This window comes from Macrobrachium rosenbergii, chromosome 27, assembly GCF_040412425.1.
Source record: "Macrobrachium rosenbergii isolate ZJJX-2024 chromosome 27, ASM4041242v1, whole genome shotgun sequence".
In the NCBI taxonomy this organism is placed as follows: Eukaryota; Metazoa; Arthropoda; class Malacostraca; order Decapoda; family Palaemonidae; genus Macrobrachium; species Macrobrachium rosenbergii.
Window position 1 is genome coordinate 36,326,297 of NC_089767.1, and position 23,212 is coordinate 36,349,508.

The 23,212-nt window shown below is 37.2% G+C and overlaps 3 protein-coding genes across 3 annotated transcripts in view; 2 read left to right on the forward strand and 1 right to left on the reverse strand.

Annotated features, from left to right (window-relative positions):
• Positions 1-2,279: 2,279 nt before the first annotated feature.
• LOC136853634 (lysosomal acid glucosylceramidase-like) lies at positions 2,280-8,917 on the forward strand. Its single transcript, XM_067129449.1, has 11 exons — positions 2,280-2,397; positions 3,731-3,928; positions 4,689-4,830; positions 5,609-5,762; positions 6,137-6,297; positions 6,515-6,752; positions 6,945-7,089; positions 7,723-7,799; positions 7,918-8,028; positions 8,279-8,448; positions 8,593-8,917. The coding sequence occupies exons 1-11, from the start codon at positions 2,358-2,360 to the stop codon at positions 8,690-8,692; spliced, it is 1,536 nt and encodes a 511-aa protein (XP_066985550.1). The 5' UTR covers positions 2,280-2,357; the 3' UTR covers positions 8,693-8,917.
• A 2,030-nt stretch (positions 8,918-10,947) lies between these two features.
• The window catches only part of LOC136853636 (carbohydrate sulfotransferase 10-like), a 27,733-nt gene continuing 15,468 nt past the window's right edge, over positions 10,948-23,212 (reverse strand). The window contains exons 3-7 of the mRNA XM_067129458.1: positions 20,885-21,061; positions 19,308-19,501; positions 11,863-12,153; positions 11,529-11,711; positions 10,948-11,306 (exon numbers count right to left, since the gene is read on the reverse strand). Coding sequence (XP_066985559.1) covers positions 11,141-11,306; positions 11,529-11,711; positions 11,863-12,153; positions 19,308-19,501; positions 20,885-21,061 — 1,011 coding nt within the window. The 3' untranslated portion in view covers positions 10,948-11,140. The remainder of the gene's footprint in view (positions 11,307-11,528; positions 11,712-11,862; positions 12,154-19,307; positions 19,502-20,884; positions 21,062-23,212) is intronic.
• The window catches only part of BBS9 (Bardet-Biedl syndrome 9), a 52,512-nt gene continuing 44,376 nt past the window's right edge, over positions 15,077-23,212 (forward strand). The window contains exon 1 of the mRNA XM_067129454.1: positions 15,077-15,886. The gene's annotated coding sequence lies outside the window, so the exon portion shown is untranslated. The remainder of the gene's footprint in view (positions 15,887-23,212) is intronic.

Below are 23,212 nucleotides of genomic sequence, written 5' to 3' on the forward strand. Positions count from 1 at the left end.
CTTCATATATATTTCATATATTTTTTTGTATCTTTATGTATTTCATATATACTGTACTTTGAGTTTGCTATGTTTGGGCTTAGGTAAAATTAATTTTTGTTTCTTTCTTTATTTTTCTTAAATAGTGTAAGGCACTTGATTCTACCCATGTTAAACTTAAAGTTGTTGGTTTCATTCCTCCCACAGGCTGGTGCCTCTCGGGCGGACGTCAGCCGGGTTGTATTTATTCCTTTTCTTGATGTATTTCATATGTATTTTGAGTTTGCTACGCCTGAGCAGCGGTAAAATTAACTTCTTTCTTCCTTTAATTGTCTAAGGCAATCAGATGTTGTCTGTTCGTCTTCTTTATGTATTTTATATATATTTTGAGTTGGTATATTTAGGCTTAGGTCAAATCAACTGGTTTGTAGAGGCTTAGATTTGTTATATTTCTTAAAATAGACTTATAAATTTCACTTTTATATGGAATTTGGATATTTAGTCAAGCCTCAGGTTAAAATAGACGTACACAGAAGCAAAATTCATAAAAACCATACAAACTTTTGAAACATTAAGTCATTGGAGAACAAAACTACTGCAATTCAAGGACATTTAACAAATAATTAGGCTGATACATCATTACTAACATAAACTTTGTTAAACGACTACGCAAAATAAGTACCAAATGGCACTGTCACAGGACAAGCTTTACTTGGTACAAATCTTATCTAATTGCCCCAAAATATAGAAAATAATGAAGTACATGAAGGGTTGGATAAACAGAAAAAGACTGGAACTGGATGGAAATAAAAGATACTGTGCATAAACAGGGTAAAAATAACCCTAAGAAGCTTGATATTAAAAAATTGACATGTAGGCTAAGCTACACTGCCTCTGGCTTTATGAAGACGTCCATTTCTATGACTTTGAACATACAATATAAATGTATCAAGGTGAATACGTTTATAAAAAAAGGTTGATGATGGTGAGACAGCTCGATACGTAGGGGCAGAGGTGATTTCTTCTCTGGTATCAAATGTATGCAAGGCCAAAGAGGGAACACGTATTCATGAACAACTATGGTTGCACGTGAACTGACTTATTTCACTGGGTATATATCTAGGGAAAGCAAAGCACTGAGGAGAGTTTGATTTGTTGTGTGTTAGTACATACTAGATGAAACTGTAAACTGGTGAGTTGAGTAGTATGACAAAGAGTTGCTGATCATTAGTAAAGTGAGGCCAAATCTTGAACAGAGGGATATTTTGTAATAGTTTACTAAAAGTATATTACGTTTTCTATAAATAGCATTTGTGGCGTTTTCTATGGTTGTCATCATGTGGTACATTAATTCAAATATCGCATTTAAATAAATAGAGAACTTTGGGAATCGTTAAATCAATTAAAACCTATTAGCAATACAGCCCATTTAAAAAGTAAAATCTATTAGTAGTGATGCCATTTTAAAATTACAGAGTATTTTCCATCTAGTTCTTGCTTAGCTGGCTGTACCGTGTGACTTTAATTCGTATATCGCAAAAAAATTATACATTTTTTTTCTCGGCAGAAATTCTGACCTGAAAGAATGAAGTTAAACGCAAGATGTTTGACAACGTAAGGAATTACAGAGAGAAGTTCCAGATGTTTCGGTGCTGTGGGCTAATAGGCATAGTGAACATTCTTCAATTATGCAAAACATTGTTTCTTGGCGTGTCAGAATATTGTTAGATCTCATTTTTCACTTACTGATTACATGTAGAGTTCGGGGAATTTGTCACCTGTCAAAATCTCATAAAAAAATTTAGTACCTCACTTTACTTTACTTATCACCTTTCTCTTCCCATGGGGCCTAACGTAACTAAACACAATTCGCATCAACATATGGGCCAGTTTCCACGGTGGCACTGTCGGATGACTAGAATAATTATAAAATTATCCTTCTCACCGATGCTTGATGTCGTAAGTTTCACCTTTTGGTATTTTTCGAAAATGTTTTTTTTATTTTTACAATCTTGTAAATAAGTAGAAATCATTTCAACATTATTTTGTGCATTCTTATTGCCCATGTATTGTTTATGTTCTTGTTGTGCATATTTCTGTGCATATACACACACAAGCACACACAAGTATGTACATATATATATATATATATATATATATATATATATATATATATATATATATATATATATATATATATATATATCATAGAAAATTAAAATATCATGAAGCCTAACTTAATTAAAATATGGTACTTATAGCTTCTATTTTAACAACAGTGTACGTGATGCACCAGTACTGTACAATAACGGGTTATCCTAGCCGACTCATTTTATCAGCGAGTGACTGAGAGTCAGTTTGTCACTGTCCTCGGAGAAATGAGGGTCGGTGTTGTCCTTTTCCTGGTGTTCGTGGCTGGTAAGCTACTCGCCTTCTTCTTCTTCTTTTTCTTCTTCTTTGTATGAACTTGGTCCTCCCTCGTCAATTACATTCTTGGAATCCAGATGTTTCTGTCGTTGTATAAAAACCATTCGATTCCTTCTTCAGGGTGACCAGATTTTGAAAATTGAAATAAGGGACACCTAAATTGGAGAGGTAGTCGAACAATATAGACACAACTTGCGTGAAATTACGCACGCAGCGACGCAGCTCGAAGTTCTCAGCTGGGTCCAGATTGTCCAGGACCTACTTCACTGACTTTTCTTTTGTTTCAAAGCGCGTTCATTGTAGATTTTGTTACAAACAGCTGTTCATTACATGTGTCAAAGCATTACAATATTGCAATCATGCATGTTTCGCAGCTTTAAAGGATATTATAACTAAAGTGACTTGCCATAATATATTGAATAAATTGCAGACAATAACATAACATGATGAAAACCTTTCCATAATCCCGTTAAAATGATTTTCTTCATTGTTGTTAGTATGTTATTTTTCACTTGTTATATTCTGCACTGGATCCAACTGCTCTCAAGAGATGGTGTTTGGTTTGAGCATATGTGATGAACTCAGAAGAGGACAGTGTGAAATACACTTTATCTTTAGCTCTGACTTGATCGCTGCACTGTTGCCAATTTTGGACGGCCGCCTTTACCCAGTATTTTGCAAAAATTTCACTTATATATTATATATATTTTTTTAAATATTGAACATACAGGACAAAAGGCGTCCCGAGAAGGGTCGATACGGGATACGGGACAAATGTCATAAATGTGGGACAATCCCGTCAAATACGGGACGTCTGGTCACACTGTCCTTCCTAGTTGTCTGTAAGAAGCGATGTGAGTCTAATGGTGAATATTACTCCAATGTTATTATGGCTGTTTTCGCAATGCTAACCAATCATTTCTGCAGGTATTTCAAACTGAGATAATGGTGTCCCGTTTGTTATTATCTTGAAGAAGTTCGCAAAATTGTGCCTCTGGAAAACTGCTTGTGACTTCTAGACAAAAAGACAGCCTCTAGATTTGCTGGGGGCTACATATGGCTAGCCATGTTAGCTTTTCTAAGTTGACATGGTCGACACATTTCCATGTTACTAATTACTTTTTATCTTCACCTTTTGTCCGCAAAACTGAAGAATCTAGAATACTTTCCATAAAATTGCTTTGTATGTGTGTGTGTGTGTGTGTGTGTGTGAGAGAGAGAGAGAGAGAGAGAGAGAGAGAGAGAGAGAGAATGTTTGCTCTTTCTTGCAACATTTACAACAAACAGTTATCCCCAAGTGAGAAAATCGTCCTTCCTTCGGCAGGAGTTAATGGGGAGGGAGAGAAGTGCATTCCGAGGTACTTCGGCCACAGCTCCTTCGCCTGCGTCTGCAACGCCACTTACTGCGATACCCTCCCGCGGCCTCCTGCCCTGGCGGGAGGGGAATTCCTCCTCTGTACCTCCGATATGGAGACGAACCGATTTCTCATGAAGTCACATGCTTTCGACGAAACGGGGGGGAGTAAGTAATGGTCACTGACTCGAAATGGTACCAGTTCTGGAGGAACCGTTAATGATGAGTATACAAGTTCCGTTCATGGCTGTATTTGTGTTGATTTTCCGTTTAATTTACACCAAACTTTATTCAAGAGAACCGTAACAGCCTTCTTTAGCAAGTATTACTAAAACTTGTATTCGTTTATTTGAATAATCACTTCAGTTTTTTCAGTAAATATGATTTTGTGTTTGTCACCACTAGACTGATAAAAAGTTTTTACTTAGCATTCACTCCAGTTTTGTCTGTCAGTACACCATGCAGCTTAAGCAATTCCATTTTGTATGCCCTTCTTGCAATACAATACCCATACAGACCCTCAATGTTGTCAGAAGACGCTGAAAAACACTACAACTTAGAAAGTAGTTTTGGTTTACTTTGCTATTGTTTCACAGACTCACAGTGACTACACCTAAATATGGAAGGCTTCTGTTTTATGTTTCACAGTTAATACCCTTTCACAGCACGCTTCTAATTTAACTCTGAGCTTTGTTTCCAAGTTTATTAGACCCTCATATTCACGAATACAGTGACTGACAACCTCGACTGAAAATTGACATTGCGTACCGTTTATAATGACAGTTTATCTTTCATTAAGCTCTTCCTGACTTCACACACACACATACACACACACATCTAAAGCAAAAACCAATATTCTTCTTATAAATGTTATGATAGATACAAAATAAATGACGTTCTTGTGATTTAGTGCTCTTCTTTGTTGCAGACGGCACAACAGAGGTCAATGACTTCATTCTAGACCCTGAAATCACTTACCAAACTGTGCTGGGATTTGGTGGCGCATTCACTGACTCAGCAGCCAAGAACTGGCTATCTCTTAGCACGGGAGCTCAAGACCATTTGCTCAGGTAATCCAGAAAGATATTGGCACCTCTTTAAGCAATTAGTCAAAATAATTTAACCACAGATATTTGCATTTGATTTTCATTTCAGTAACTGATTATAATGTGAGCAAAGATCCTTTACCTTGTACACTTTTCTATATTGTAAGTTTTAAGTTTCTTTCAACTGGTGTTCTTCACACGATACTCTGCGCAGGGATCTAGACTAACAAGACCTTTTCTTGAGCCACTAGTATAGATTCAGTACAAGTTGGACTGACAATGCAGAACCTTTTTATTTGCTCGTGGGAATCTTAATTGTTTCGCGTTTCCCTTGAGCCTTTTGAGGGTCTGTGATATAGCCTACACTAGGCCTTTATTAGGGTAGAACTTACTTTGCTACTCATTCTCTCTTTATGTTACATCAACCCTTGCGCTCATTTTTCGTGGTATAAATCTCCTATTTTACGTTCTGCCGGACTTTCTCTGCTACCTTATCAAGGAAAGCTTTTTTTCCCACCTACTCACATGTGTTCTGTTTCTCATTTCCCACCACGTCTACCTTTAAAGCTATTATTCAGTTACTTGATCTTTCCTTAAGCGGGAATAATCCCTTGAATATGTTTTCCCACCACATTGGACAGCTTTGCTTACTTTACGACCCAATAATCTCTACTGTTTAATATTCATGAAAGAATTGCAGGCCAAACTTTCCTCTCTGTTTTTTTATGAGCAGTGGTAGACTTTTTCTCAGTATCTCAGACCTAAGATGACCAAATGACACCAAAAGATAATATACTTTCAGGTCATATTTTTCAAGCGTAGGCATCGAATACAATGTGGGTCGCGTCAACATGGGAGGGTGCGATTTCTCATGGCGGACTTATTCTTACGATGACGTCGAAGGTGATGTGGCGTTAGAGCATTTTGCTCTTCAGGAGGAAGACACTGCGTACAAGGTATAATGTTTACTTCTTATCAGAGACTGAACTGAAAGTCTTTAGTCTTATATGAAGTTCAGAGAGTAAAACCAGGATATATATTTCTTTAAAATACCTTCAGAAGAATGGATACGAATGATAATATTAGTTACATGAAGCAACAAATGGAAAGTTCTGTTGATTTTATTTCAAACTATACGCTTTTCTTGGAAAAACGTAAGCCTCTAGTATTTACAATTTACGTTCTCTATTCTCCTGCAACACTGTCTGTACAAGAATCCTAACAAAGCAAGATAAGGGACCAGTAATATCAGTACCAAAAGTACAAGAAATCTTAAGTTTAAGAGGCCAGAAATATTAGTATCATGCTGAACTCAACATACATTTTTCAGATCCCCATGATACAGAGAGCCAAAGAAATGTCTGAGAAACCAATCAAGCTGTTTGCGTCCCCGTGGTCAGCTCCGAAGTGGATGAAGTCTAACAAGGAGTTCCAGGGTATGGGACACCTGCTAAAAGAAATGTATCAGCCTTGGGCAGAGTATTTCGTCAAGTGAGTATTCTGAGAGAGTGTTTCCCGAGTTCCGTTCTTGGTTTTCGTTCTAAGAAAACGCGGCTTTCTGACGTAATAAACTTTTTCCTTCATTTCTCGATTTACTTTTGAAAGTGAACAACACTTATTAGACCTAAACATACACGTACACAGTTTATATACTAAACGTGACTACTTGTTCAAGGCGTGATATAGGTAAGCCTAATTTCTTTCACAGATTTTTCAAAAGCTACCTAGAATACGACCTCGATTTCTGGGGCGTGACTGCCCAGAATGAACCAATGGACGGCAACATCCCTTACTTCTGGTTCAACTGTATGGGCTGGACTGCGGAAACTCAGAGGAAGTGGATAGCGGAGCATCTTGGACCAACTTTGGAGAACAACAATTTGGGAGACCTGAAGCTCATGATTATGGATGACCAGAGGCTCCTCTTGCCTAGTTGGCCTGCAACGGTAAGTTGTCAAGAGTGTGAGAGAGGCGTTTTTTTTTTTAATTAGATAGGTTTTAACAACTGGGACTTGCTGTCAGTTTTCAAACATGATTTTTATGGAGATATTTTATCGCCATTTCATAAGTGAGATGGCAGGTGTGGGTCAGAGAGGGAAACAGTTCCTTTCATTAATATCCACATAAAATTCCGACAGGTTCTAAACGACACCGAAGCAGCCAAATACGTAGATGGCATCGCTATTCACTGGTACTGGGATCAATTCTCCTCGCCCGAGTTGCTCACGAGGACTCACGAGCTTTTCCCTGACACTTTCCTAATGGGAACGGAGGCGTGTGTTGGTACGTATGTTATCTGACCTTCAAAACTTCCCGCGTAAACAAAAAATTAAAATTCAAAGAATGTCAAAGATAACTCCAGTAAATTTCGTCTTGATGAGAAATTTTCAAGCCAGAATTTGATAACTTTGACTATGACCTTGAAATCATATTTCTTGATTTTGTGATTACCTTTTTCTTATGCACAATGAAGCATATATATATATATATATATATATATATATATATATATATATATATATATATATATATATATATATATATATATATATATTAGTTTATTGCCGTGTGATATAAAATAGCTATAGCAAGAAATTATACAAATGTTTCAGGAACAGAAATATTTTTTTGACGTTTCCTCTATGCAGATAACGAAGCACGCTCAATGAGGGTATTTTTATAGCAAAAGGTGCCCATGAGTACTCAGTTTAATAAATTTTTCATCAGAACATTTCCTGTACCTGAAATACACCATCTAAACAAGGCCTAGATCAAATTTTCACCTCATTAAAAAATTTTCTTCAGGCTAGGCCTATGGTGGTCTGCCAGTCACTAATCTGTTTCAAGAAACAAAAGTAATCTTTCACTCACCGACAACAATTTTCTCCCCTTTTTTATTTATTTATTTTTTTACAGGGGACAAGCCCTATGAAGCAGAGGTCGCCATAGGAGCCTGGGAAAGACTGGAGAGATATGCACATGACATCATTACGGTCAGTTTCAATGACTTGTAGTTTATGAGACTTACCTTGGTCAGCGTATGAAGTTAGGCCTATACCACTCACGACTCTCAAATATTCACTAAACTTACGCTCTTTATATTCCAAACAGGACTTCAATCACTGGGTAACTGGTTGGACTGACTGGAACTTGGCTTTAGATACCCAAGGAGGGCCTAACTGGGCAGGAAACTTTGTGGATTCCGCAATCATCGTCAACGAGGTAAATCAAACGTGCCCGAAGTTCGTTGTAATGCCTCCATAGACCCACTCCATTATTTTCCCTCCTTATTTTTCGTCCATTTCCTTTGTTCTCTTCCCATTTGGCTGTCCAACTTCTTCAGCTTGATGTATTATCAGTTTCCACCTATATACACCAAGAAAATGGCCCAAATTATCAATGCGTCTACGCATCTAACGCATGCATAGAAATGAATTTAACTAAACACTGCCCTTTCTTTTCATTTCAACAGACAGCAGACGAATTCTACAAGAATCCCATGTTCTACGCCATGGGCCACTTCTCAAAATTCGTGCAAGAGGGCGCCCAAAGAGTAGAACTGACTCCAGTTAACCAAGTATCCCTGAAAACCGTCGCTTTTAGGAATTCTGATAACTCAGTTGCCATAGTCGTCCTGAACAAGTAGGTCGCCATCATCTGTTGCCCCTGAATATTTATGTGATTTGAATAATTTAACATACTTATTCCTCCCTATTATTATTATTATTATTATTATTATTATTATTATTATTATTATAGAAGTCTATCTCTTTTGTGCAATTGCAGATCTGGACGTGAAATTGAAGCTAGAATCCAAACGCCTACACTTGGTAGCATCAACGTACTGGTAGGACCCAGGTCCCTTCACACGGTCTATTATGTCTAAATGAGGAGAAAGGAAACGTATTTATAAAGTACATTGCTTTCTCTTTGCTGCTTAACTTTCGAATTCTCTCTCTCCCCTTTACCTTAAGTTGACATCTTTATCGGTATCTACTTTAGAAAGTATCATAATGTTTAAGTAACGGTGGCTACTTTTGGCTGATCTAGGACGAATTGTCAAATTTGACAACTATGGATATGTAGTAATAAAGAATATTCCTGATATTTACCAAGACTTTCAAATGAAGAATATTACGATCAGCCTTTACCGAGATTTAAATGGTTGAAAATTACTTGTATTCCAACTCACAGAAGTTTCAGAAAATCCACAAAAATCATGACTGTTAAGATCCCAAGTAAATGTAATACTATTACTAGGGATATGAGCCTATTAATCAATGACATAAATTAATGTGTTACCAGATAAACTGTAAAATAACAGACTCAAAATGCAACAACCTACAGTGCTCACATAAGAGTTGGACAATTATATCGTTGGATCTTAGTCAATGAGAAGATTTTAGACCCCTGTAGACCTAGGATGTAGTGAGTCGTTTTTAATCTTGTTTTGTGCTTATGACGAGTTTCATTATTATTAATTCATGTAAAGAAAAAAAATATGGAGTGGCATATCTTTATTTTCCAGTTATAGTAAATTCTCCTTAGCTTATTCCTTTCTTAATGGCAAACCAAACGCCTTAGGGCCTTTGTCTTAAATTTACACCATAGTGCCGTACTGTAGCAGTAATCGACGACTACTGACTACTATTATAGTAGTTAATGAAGGCTCTGAACTATTTCTTGCCCCGAAACACTTTTAGTTGTTGTGGTGACGTCACCGAGTTGCCCAAATGAAGGTCGTTACGAAAGGGGAGGACTGAAAATGGAATTCTCCTCTGATGCAGAAATAAATCCCCTTCTTAAGAAATGACAACTTCTTTAACACAGAAAACAGAAGGCAACGAGAACCGCATGACAAAAATAAGGCGTCTGAAGGGCAAGGGTTGACCAAACCGACTAGCCCTCGCGTTCGCGAGTTCCACAAAGGCTTACTTTTGGACGCGCTAAGTCTGACGTGTACAGTACAACTAGGCCTAGGTCTAAGCTATGGCGTCAACATATACCCAAGGAGGTTCGACGGCAAGGCCTAAAGTAATATCTGAGGAACAAGAAGAAGGTAGGATATGCCTTGTGCAAATTTAAAGGGTTTGAAGGTGCAAGGTTAATCTAATATCTTGCAAATCAGCTCATCGAAATTCCGTTCTGAAAATAGTTTTTACCAGTGAAACGAAGCACATGGAAGAGAAACAAAGAACAATATTTTTCTTGGAAAAGTAATTTGGGGAAGAAATAGTTCTCGCACCTGAATAAATCATTACACAGTAATGAATACAATATGTATTTATGAATATAAATACATTCTTGTTTAGACAATAGCTTTAAACAACTAAGAAAATAACATACTTCTCATGTAACAATAAATATAGCCTATATATACTTCATTCTATTATTATAGTGAGAACAAGAGATAATAAATAAGTAAATAAATAAATAAATAAATAAATATAAATATACGGCTAGAATACAGCGAACGCTCTCTCTCTCTCTCTCTCTGCATATCAAACTACAACTAACTTACCCATTCTTTAGTCGTCTAGAATCAATCACAGGAAATCAAACGTTATTCATCCGGTTATTCAAAATCGGTAAATGGCTGAAAACAAGGTAGTCATTTGTTCATAAAGTTACCGTTGCATCATTCCACTCTCCTTGTGTAACTTGGTAGCTATACGTATTCATGATCCCTGTGGCGGCTTCGTTAATTTGTGGCTTTAAATTAAGAACGCTGAGAGAAACGGTTGCTTGCGATATTACTCTGCTTCTTGGCCCTTCATTTGTGGAGGATATATTAGGTTTCGTTTCTCTCCTTAATAAGGAATTGGGAGAGAGCAAAGAAAACTGAGTAGCTGAACACAGTAAGGCAATGGCCAGTATTACGGCTAAGTAGGAACGTATATATTGCACATTGGTGTTTGAAGTCCATGGCGTGTAGCAGAGCAGGTGGCGTTCAGTTTTGCATGATTCTGATATGTATGAATTCTCTCCCTCCCTCTCACGAAAAGATACAGATGATATGTTCTCCATTTGTTATTGCAAGCAGTATACACACACACACACACACACACACACATATAATATATATATATATATATATATATATATATATATATATATATATATATATATATACTGTATATATAATTATGAAATGTCCATGAGATATACATAGTAAAATGCCTAAAAATGCCATTTTTTTCTTTCACTTTTCATGAAAAATGCAACAGACTAGCAAAATTTTCATAGACCAATGCACAACTTGTAGACGAGAGAGAGAGAGAGAGGAAGGCACTCACACACGCACACACCCACACACACACACCTCTGACTATAATCACTGGTTTGTCTTTCCCTCTGCAAGTAACAAGAACGACTTATGATCGTAACCAAAAATCTCGAAGTCTGGTTTGTAATACTTGACGATCTGCCGCAGAATCTTTCTGGGGACTTGCCGAAAATAGTGGGCCAAGGCATTGCTGGTATCGTTGTAGCTATCGAAACTGCGAAAGAGAAAGAGGACAGACAATATTATATATATATTTGTGTCGATATATAGGGTATAGGGCTTTTATGTGAAATGCTATTAGTTATATTCTTTTCGAATTCGTTTTAGTCTAGAGTTCAGACATATCTTTGGCTGAGCGTTTTCAGTGTAATTCATCAGGAGAATTTATTTTTAGCTCTAAAGATTTATTGAAATTACGTGTCTGCGCGACACTTACTTGGAAGCGTGTGCATGAGCATTATACAGAATATTTTGAAGGCCAAGTTCCCGAATGATGAACTCTTGGTCAGGGCCAAGAGTCTCGACGTGAGCGATGACGTCATAGTTCAGCTTACAGGGGCCACATGTGATCCAATATGGCCGCCAGTGTAAGTTCAGCCCGGAATTGCCTTTTTTATCCCTGGAGAACAAGGGAAAAGGAATTACAGACTTGTAGATTAACAAATGAAGATTTTTTAATGATAATGATAGTACTAGCTGCTCACCAGAACCACATCTTTTCAAAATAATGATATTGACAGTGGTACTATTTTTTTTTTATAACTACTCACCAAAACCGCGCAATGTCATCTCTGACTTTCAGGAGAAACTGCGAGAAAGTTGGGTGGGTAAACGTCAAGTTGGTGGGCTGAACTTCAATCAGGGGATTCCCGGCACCGTATGGCACTGTCAGGTTTAGTCCCAGGGCCTCGTTTAGGCATTGGGTGCCATCTAGGCCTACGTGCAATAGGATATTGGATTTCGGCAAGGGGTCTCCGTTGGGGTCTTTGTATTTCTGTATGATGTTCTTTTGCAACTTGATGTATGGGTCACAGGCGTGTTTCACTCGAAGCATTTTGTCCCTGAAAGGAGAAACAATTGCGGGACATTAAATAAACATGAAGGAAAACTAGGCCTACGAGAAAATGATAAATGAAGGAAGTTGATAACGTTAACCACTGTATATATAAATATATTTTACAATACACAGCATAAAAATGAGTAGTTCGGAATACCCATCTTACCACGAGCACCTTGTAAGCTGAATAGATATCAAGGCCAGGAGGCAAACGGTAGGCCTATTACAGATAAAAACTTGGTCGTTAGGAGAAGCGATTATCATAATCTCCTTCATTGCTAGTCTAGGCCGAGTCGTTGTTCCGTCAATCCTAAATCATTGTATAATATGCACTACGAAGCAATCTAGCTATCCAGCGCTTGAAAACAGTACAGTTTCTATTTCTATAAGAATTATACGTATAATATGAGTACGTATCTGAACGTCTTTAAATGCTGCTAAAACTTGAGTCTTTGCTCGTAGCATTTGCTCTAGAAACCTTCCCAAGAAGCGCAAGAATGCATTTGCTATGAAGAGTCCGCTATAGCAGCCCTTAAGGAATACTGACTGGCCAGCAAAGGCCGTTTAGGTTACGGGACAAACAACCTCTAGCTCTGCAACGCTTAGCAATTCCGATTCACTCCGGGCATAAAGTAGCGGGAGCCATGACTACGCCCTCCTTCAAGGAACGGAGTAATTAGTGCGTCCTTGCTGAGGGGGGAGAGTCAGTGGTGCGTTTATTACATGAGTATTCAAGATTCGTGAATATCAGGTATAAGGGCTTAGGATCGTGCTGGCATAAGGCCAGCTTAAACTGTAGGAAGTTTGCATCGTATATTCAAGTCTTCGATTATCTCACGTTAAGTTGTATTATTTACTGTATCAGGGGAATTGCTTGGGTCTACACCTGCGCAAGTCTTTCTTCACTTGCATAGTTAAAACACACACACAACGAGAGAGAGAGAGAGAGAGAGAGAGAGAGAGAGAGAGAGAGAGAGAGAGAGAGAGAGAGAGAGAGAGAGACTCTTACCAGCATATCGCACACCTGCTATGATCAATTTGGGTATATTCAAAGACGAATAAGTCTGCCCTTAATACGATAAACGATGCAGCTTGAAATACTATCTTCAGCTCGAGGAATAATGGAAAATCATAGCAATTCTAGATGCTAGAGATCCAGTCATTCATAGCTGACAAATGAGCAACGCCCACTCTCTCTGAAGTTGCCGACTGCCCTAGGTTAATCTACTTTAAACATTTCCCAAGAGCTTGTGTTTGACACGCAAGGGATGTGGTATATGTATACGTACTTCATTATCTTGAAATAAAGTTATTTCAGGTAAATGAGCTCCATAATATCAAGAAGAACAGGTTGGCAATGCACCTCTCTCTCTCTCTCTCTCTCTCTCCACGCTTCCATTTAAATTGTTTGGGTAATTTCTTGATTTCGTTCATTCATCTAGGATGACTTAGCATTTAATGTTATTGCTAATTTGTACCAAAAAGGTATTGGAGCGGTAAATTCAGGGTTTCTTTTTTTAAATAATAAAAACAACTGTTTCGAGACGCCATGTAAGAAATTACTGTACAGAATCATTCATATCACAGCGCCCCCAGACAGCACGATAGGGTAAGGAAACCCTCCCGCGCACTAACCGGATCTTCAACTAGACCAAGGTCTAGGAGGATATTAGCTAGACGCTGAACTAGACAGAACTCTAGTCCTAACAAGTCCATAAATTTATGAAAAGGATTAACTAAAGAGAAACATGGCTCTGCGATCTACGAATGTGGTCCCATTCTTATAATTGAATAACTGAACACCATTTACTCGACAGTCATTAAGCGATAAGTGTGATACACCTGTTCCAACATTTTATCACATTAACTGGGAATCAGGTGTAAAACGAAAAGAAAGACTGAGTAAATTGAGTCGCTCAGGTGGATAATAAAGTGATCGGAATATTTCCAGTTGATTAGGAAGTGTCCACGCCACTTTTTATTATCGGCAGTGGTCATCTGATGAGTTTTATAGCCTAGGGAGTGCTAAAACATCTTTTCAATTAATAATTTCATACGAGCTGGGTGATAACATCCTGAAAGGCTAATCGTTTGGATGTAAAATAACAAAAACGGTGTGACAAGCTCAATTTCGTTTTATTTTAATTCGGGCAGAGTAATCAAGAGGAAGACTACGTAGCTTGAGACCATGAGTCTAGTGAAATTGAAAGCGAAATGACTTAGTATACAAATGGTGTATTCTCTACTGATCTGATAATGAGGCTTACTTTGCAATTTATTAATTCGTAAGCCCAATGGGAAATTTAAATTTTCCTAAATTGTGATTTATACAGGTTACTTTATTGATATAGGCCTAGTGGTAAATTTTCTAAGTAATCATGGTGCCTGACACTACTGATTCTTAGGGAAAGGAAAAAAAAACAAGGAAAAGAATAAATATAACGTTGACATATCAGCATGGTAATCAACATACATATTAAAAAACATATGCTATGTATACAAATGAAAATGACATAAGTTCATCCATAAGTACTTGCATAAAGTATCCGTACAATAAGTTAGCTACACATATATTTATGTAAATTAAAAATTCCTAAACTAATAGATTAACCAATCAAAATTCTGGCTATTCCTATCACTAAACCATGTAAGTATTATGCATTAATGATTTGGCTGAATTTCATACGTAATATTACACCACTGCTAACCGACTGGGGGCCTTGATTTGCTTTGGTATCACTAAGTTCACCATAGAATCAAAATAATTATAGGCCTATGTATTTTTTAATCTCTAACGACTATAAAAATAAGCCTACATGGGTGAAATCCGCGATAGTTTATGATGGAAAACGTCCGACAATACTGACGCAAATACGATAATTTCTACACGTTTGGTATAATACCTTCGGAAAAATGATATTCCAGACAGTGTAGCCCCAGGCACTCAGAGGTGATAATTTGTCCAGCCGTGAAGGGTGACAATTAGCGCTGCTTCAAACCTGTTTCTTCTGTGCTCACACGGTTATTTACGTATCATGGTGCTTAAGCTTCAAGATATATTTAAATATGACGGAAATTACGAGTAAACGACACCAGGCCTTGCAAAAAAATGCCAAAAGATGACAACAAAGAACAGATGAGGCGTTCTAACATCACAATACCAAACTACCATTTGGTAACTGGCTCAGTAAGCTAAACAGACTTGTCTTTTGCTCTTTCAAAATGAGACCAATGTTCACATGGTGGAAAACTAGTTTTGATTACCGGCAAAAGTGAACCGTTAGGAGATATTGATTGCAAACTCCTCTTCCATGTAATCTTGGATAACATTCAAGTTCAAATAACAAGGTTCAGACGGTCTCTCACCTAAGCAGTTTCTTGAAAGTGCCGTGGATTTTTTTTTTTTTTTTTTAAGAGACAACATGGCTCGCTCTTTGATACTGTTCGGCTGAAGAATGTGTTACGTATTTTTTACTGAGCTTCAGTTCAGATGTTTGCTATATGGTGGCAAATATAAATGAAAATAGACTCTAGGCCTAACTGGGACTGCCTGAAGCGGACGAACTTGCAAAGTCGATTGTCATTAGATCTATTCTGCAGATGGGCCTACAGAAAGGACCTTTTCTGCATTGTACAGAAACAAACAATACTGCAGAAGTAGCACGGAAGGGCAGGAAAGATCGTCATCCTAATCCTGAAGGGGAAGACAAAGGGAAAGTAATCACACCGGGAGAAAGGTAAGTTCTGTGCCCGTAAGTCACTGGTATAGTACCAGACATTGTATTTCATTACAGTTTAAGACTTAGATACAACGAAACTAATGTCGATTTATTTTACGGTTCTAATAATATTTTTATTGCGTCTGTACATTTTCCGGAAAGTCATGGCATGTGATTTATAATTGTTGGCCTGATTTAGGTTTCATTTGACAAACTGATTTATTATTTTGCAACCATTTAGACATTTTGCATATTCTTGTGATACGAAATCCGTCGCCATTTCTGCAATCTACCGTAATTATCAGACAGTACAAATAAGGAAGACAACCAGTGATATAGTCATTTGATATCAACTCCTAACACTTTATAATAAAGGAAAAATAATGTCAGTTGTTCTTAGGAAAGCCATAGAAACCTAGTCTCACGCGTCCTCTCTAGACTTATGTGGCAATTTGCGAACAGTTCGCGAGGTCACTAACCCGTTTTCTTGATGCTAGCAATACTTGTAATAGTGCTTCCTTCAGAATCTCCGACGTGGAGAATTTGTTTAATGATAACACTTACCGCGTCATTAATGTAATGTTCTCGATTTGCGCTTAGCCTCCAACGTATGCCGGAAGTGAAGTTTGCAATACTCTTCTAATGGGTCATTTGAGAATGTTCTGTTTAATAATTTGTAAAAATGGCTAAATTGGTGAAATTTCTTGCTGGAAAGGTTTTAATCTTTAATTGTATTTTCTCTTGCATTTAGTTTATTCTTTGTAGTTACCGCTCTTTACACCAGTTTTCCAAAAACTTAAGTATTATGGAAAGGGAAGACGCGACCCTTGAACGAAAATCAGTGGAAACACCGCTAACATTTTCTGATAAGTTTTCGGAATTTTTGCTCGATGCTTTTCCTAACTTTCTTTTCTTTAATGAAGTCAGTAACTGGCATCCGGAGCTGGCCGTTACGGGTCATTGATCTGAATGTAAGGTATTAAAGAAACCATAAGTTTGACCGTGCAGATAACCCTAAGTATGGGCCAAACCCGTAGATAGCCTTTTTCAGGCTTAGACTCAAGTCTCTTTGATAACTGTTCACTGAACGCTGAATCTGTCAACATTTATCCTGACCTCTCTCTCTCTCTCCACCCCGTTATCTCTCAGTCTAGCGCCACTTCTTTGTTTATCTCCCTTTTTTTAGATGTAAATCTTTTTTGTTTATTATTTGTTTCTCTCTCTCTCTCTCTCTCTCCTTGATTTTGTATCCACTTACCTGATCTCGTAATGTGAATTTGTGAAAGCTCTCTCTCTCCTTGCGTTTGTCCACTTACCCGATCTCGTTATGTGCATTTGCTTGTTCGCGTGTGCGTGTGGAAACTCGCTCTATCTCTCTCTTCTCCCTTGTTGATACCCACTTACGTAATCACCGTGTGTGTGTGTGTGTGTGTGTGTGTTCGTGTGTTTCCACGGCTGTCATGCACACCTCAAACCAAAGCCTGGATTGTGGCCAGTGTGAGGGGGGAAAATATATACCGTGCATAAAGCTTGAGTCTTCGTTTTGACTTTTTTTCTTTTACTTGCAAGTAGAAAAATTTTAAACATGAACAGATCGACGACTTAAACCTGCCCTGTGCTTTAAAAAAAAAACATTATGGATGATCACTGAATGACTACAATAAATTTTTTTTTTAAAGATTTATACGCGCTAACAAGAGAATTTTTCTTTCTGTTATATCTGATTATTCTCTGTAGATAAGAGAAATATTAGAAAACAATCATTTAGCGCATTTATTTAAAACTTTTCATTTAATCTAACGAAATTTTAAGAAACTTTTTTACGATGAAGAGGCTGAGTTCACTTAGAGCGTGTCAAAATAAAATAAATTACAATGATTAAACGTCTTATGTGCTCAAAATATATTTTGTCTAAAAGCGGAATTATACGTAAAGCTGATCTTATTTGGTGAATACAGCTTAAACGCATTTTTTTTTGTTATAGCTTTCTAACGAAGCTTTATGATTATTAGATTTCAACATAATAATAATAATAATAATAATAATAATAATAATAATAATAATAATAATAATAAATTTTCTACACGGCACCATACAGGTTCGATCTAAGCATGTGCTAGATTATGGGATGCAAGTTTTTCACATACCCATAAAAAATTCATACGTCAAAGATAGCATACATACATTTCTTTGTACACTTTTTATTATTATTATTATTATTATTATTATTATTATTATTATTATTATTATTATTATTATTATTATTAAGCGTTGGTGTCTTTTATAAAGAACATTTTCTGTAGGAGTCGGTTCCAATATTTTTTTTTGTAACCGATCAGCAAAGTTGAACAAAGGTCATTGCTTTACCCGTACTGTTCTTTTTTTTTTTTTTTACGTCTGCACATGTACGAAAGATCCTTTTACCAAGAACATTGTAATTTCATTTTTTTTTCTTTTTGTAGGGAGAGAGGCTTTAGGGCGAGAAGCATTTGATGGGGTCATGTGGCTAGGGTTGAAGATTTCATTTTTGTTAACTTTGCGAGATACCACAAGTATTTATAGGCCAGTATCTTGATTGGGAAGATTCACTCATCTGTGCAATATGAAATAATCACCAATCAAAAGATTTCTGGGCTACTAACAGTCCTCTGAGTGCTCTCTCTCTCTCTCTCTCTCTCTCTCTCTCTCTCTCTCTCTCTCTCTCTCTCTCTCTCTCTCTATATATATATATATATATATATATATATATATATATATATATATATATATATATATATAATATGTATCTATATATATATATATATATATATATATATATATATAGAGAGAGAGAAGAAAGAGAGAGAGAGAGAGAGAGAGAGAGAGAGACAAACAGCCAAGAAAGTTGTAACGCATTAACATGAAAAGAAGGAAATAAAAAAAAAAAGATGATGGATTAGGGAGCGCGTGGAGATGTAGAGAACGTGAATAAGTGGTTTCGTGGCATTCAAATGACTTGGCTACAAAAAGTGGGGTTTGCATAGCAGCCAGTTAATGGACTTCCCCACCTCTGTAGGGGGTTCCGTGTAGAAGGAAGCTTGCCGGAGTGGGATTATTAAAGCGTCTTCTCTTTGGTAGTACCGGTGAAAGCAGCCGTGTTCCGTCCCAGAAAGGCACGTTTCCCTCCAAACACCAGACTTCAGCGATGCGTACTTCGTCGGAATGTATACCATATTATAATTCAAAACGGGAGAACGTTAACCGAAGTGAGACCATTAATCATCTCTCTCTATCTCTTTGAAAACAACAAACGCCAGTGATGCGCACTTTGTTAGAGTGTACACTATCACATTACCATTCAAAGCGGGAAGAACCATAGTCGGATTGAAAACATTAATATCATCTCTCTCTCTCTCTCTCTCTCTCTCTCTCTCTCTCTCTCTCTCTCTCTCTCTCTCACCGGTATGCTGACAACAATCGGTCCAGCGGATGCCTGACAATGATCATTTTCATGGATGAGTCTAGAACTTGTTTTTCCTCCGTCGGATCGTCTGGTCTTGAGTACAGCTCTCGCACCCGCCCGTGGAAACTCTTGTTGAGCACTTTTTCGCCTGCCAGCAAGAGTAAGTTCTTCGCCCAAGTGGTAGACGCTGCCTGGAATGAAAAATAATTGAGTGTGGTATACTTGTATGAGATAATTTTAGGCGTGAACAAGGTACAGACTGAATGGTGGGTTTTTGCCTCTGCTGACCAATTTGTGGTAGTTTTAGCGAGTAAATTTTGCGCTTTGTAGGCTGAGTCTACACACATATTTGCTTTCAGATTTCAAGATGCTCTGATACATAGGCATTGTCAAACGATATATCTAACGTGGTTATGGCAAAACTTTTCCGTTGGGCTACTGAAAATAACTAGCTTTCGTATGAAGATACTTATTCAGTTATTTTTTTTTTTAAACTAAAGGATAGGGACTTTACGTTTAAACCGTTCTATGCTTGAGCTTCAACCAGTCAGCTATTTCAAGCAAAAAGATGTGCAAATCTACAGTGTTTAAGGTAACATAAAATGTATTTCATGACGTAACTTAAATTACCTTAGACTGTCGAATCGTCAGTATAAAGCAATTTATTTTCTGAACTTCAGTATTGTACCATTTTCAAAGACTGAAAATTAGTACCATAGAATGAAATTACTTTATCCTAACGTTAGTCAGCCAGGCGTGTGAAAGTCTTTTATAAACAGATAAAAAAACAGCGATTTAAATCCATTTCAAGATAAGCTCAGCACTAAATATAGCTGAGGCTCCAGTTTTAGTAAAACAAGTTTAAATTTCCTGCCATTTGAAGACTGTACCTCATAAAAATAACCGACTATAGCTAAAGCATTTTTATGAACATCTGACAGACCACGACAGCTATAAATTACTCAAAAAAGAAATTAAACCAACATATAAAGATTTTATCACATCCGTGGACCCGTTAATTTTTTGAAGACTTCACTCTACCATTCACGTCTTTATTGCTCTAGAGCGGCATAATTCCCAATTATACTTCTAGGCTAAGTCGCTCGAGATGACATTAGTTTGATCTATGTTTCCTGGTTAGAGTCTGAGTAGAATGAAGATATATTCTCTAACTTTTACGTCATTTATCTTATATCAGTGTTAGGAGATACTACGAAAGGTTTACAATTAGGTTTTTCGGTAATGTTTGGGGTATAAACAATTTTAATGGCAATTGCAGGTTCAGTTTATAAGTTTTTATGTATTTTTGCACTGTAAGTGTACCTTTACGTAAACAATGGGACAAAATAAATATTACATGGCATATCTATTGAAAATCCACTGGGTGAAATTACGTAAAATGAACTTGGCTTTGATTCTACAGTATATCAAAGTAATTACAGCAACAAACACAAATCAGATTAAATTGTATACATCACTGTAAACACACAAACAGGACATCAGGCCTACCTGTGTCTGCATGACGATAAGACTAAAGTGGAAGGGAAAAACCAAGAACTTCGAATGACCCTTACCTTGAATATAGGACACCAGATGAGATTGTGCTTCTTGACCCATCTCAGGTTGTTCAGGAGTCGATTGTTTTTGGCCTCGAAATACCCGGGGATGCCTTGCGCGAATTTGCAGCCGGTTCTAGCGACGGAGGCTCGCCGTCTGAATACCTCGCGCTGACTCTGGGCTCTCTCGCTCGTCTGAACGTAACGAGAAACATCACTGAGTTTGTTCTTAACTTTTACGTTTCTGCAAAACTACATTCTTTTTCAGCAGTACGTCAGATCGATAGCTATACATTCAGAACTATGTGACGCGGGAATGATGTTAGGCATTCTTTGAAGGCTGTGTGAATAACTGTCTAAAAAATTATGTAGGAATTTATGCGCTTGTGGAGATGAGTTTTACATAGTTAAATATCTATTATTATTATTATTATTATTATTATTATTATTATTATTATTATTATGGAGAAGATGACCCCTATTCATATGGATCAAGCCCACCACAGGGGCCACTGACTTGAAATTCAAGCTTACACATAAAACGATGTTCATTTGAAAGCATTAACAGAAGGCAACAGGAAATACAAAAAGAAGAGATCAGTTATTAGAAAAATAAACGAATAAATTAATAAATAGATAGATGAAAATAAATAAATAGATAGAAAAAAATATAGGGAGAATTGCTTTAGGGTAGTACTGCATCGCATCTTCTCTTGAATTTGCAGGCTCTAATTACACAACAAATTCAGGGAGACAGTTCCACAGTCCAACCGTATGAGGAATAAAGGACCTCTGGAACTGAGAAAATCTTCTTATAACAAGAAAAACAACAAAAGCAACGAAAACAAACAACAACACTTCAACCAGATTCGATCAATGGACTTAACGGTGATACTTTTGTCATTTTCTATCTTGGTTTTAGAACGTATCACTCGTAGCTCTAAAAGAATGATATAACCGTGGAATTTGGTCTATCTTTATGACGACGTCGCTCTCCCTATGGCTGCCCAGACTGGAGAGGTAGGATGTTAACTTCTTGAACAATGGGTTTGATAAGAAGGGAATTGTTGTCAGCTGAGTTTATGGTTGCGGACACGTACACACGCCTAGGCTGATCTCAGAGGTACTTGCTCATGCTCGTATACACAAACACACACACACACACACACACACACACACTATATAATATTGTCTGTGTCTGACTATTCACATCCCAAGTTATCCTTAAAAAATTATTTATTATTATGTGACAATGTTGTGCTTTCTCTTGTGCAACTACCCCAAATTGTGCTTTTTCTTTTGGCTGTGATAAAATTCAGCTGGTTTTAGTAATTTTCACCAATATCAGAACTTTGTAATTGGCGTAAATCAGATGATGGTGGCTGAATTTCAAGTATGTTGTTGTAGAGGGAAATTCTCGGTGAAAAAGGCAAGTCCATTGGTTAACCATATAGAAATGAGTATATTATAATGTTCATTCGTTAGTCGCTGTGTGTGTGTGTGTGTGTGAGAGAGAGAGAGAGAGAGAGAGAGAGAGAGAGAGAGAGAGAGAGAGAGAGAGAGAGGTAACAGAGTCGTTTTACCCACTCATTAGTCTCTTAATATTTAGTCTTGGAACTTGGTTCCTCCTCGGGCCTTCAACTAAACCAGAAATTGCGAATGAATGAGCATGTTTGTAGGTCTATATGTATGTTCATGAGATTGAGGTTTAAAACCATTAGATTACAGGTATAAAATATAATACCTATATTTAGCCACTTAAATAACATCCAAAGATTTAGGTGCAGGGCGTAGGCCTAGGACTAACAGTACGTAAAGGCTTATTACATTCAAGTCTTTATCTTTAACAGATATTGTGAAGACTTGCGTAAATATACAAAAATTTAAATGGAAAGTCATGGCTTTCTTAAGATGCCTACTTAATATGCTGCAGAAGTGGGTTGAAATGCCTGTCGTAGCAAGCCAAGAGAATCCACCATATAGCCTACATATATTATTCCCCGTACCGTTACGTAAGTCAAGGTGAACCCCGAAAGGCAACAGTTCTCGTCCTTTTAGCAAGCGAGAGAAAGGTTTATACAATTTGCAAAATACCCTTTCGAAACAAGTTTTATTATAAGTAGCAACATGAAAATCAATAGCATATTAAATAATGCTCAACATAAGCAACAATAACTGGCCAACTGAAGTGGTGAAACACTTGAATCAAGTTTAGTTTCACGGGCAAAATTTTCTTAAGCTCTCCAAAGCAATATGGCATCTTGCTTCGCGCCATAACCTTATTCGTCGACCTCAGATGGAATTTGGTTCCAACGAATTCAGTCTGAGACTTCTGGCCACCTCTTG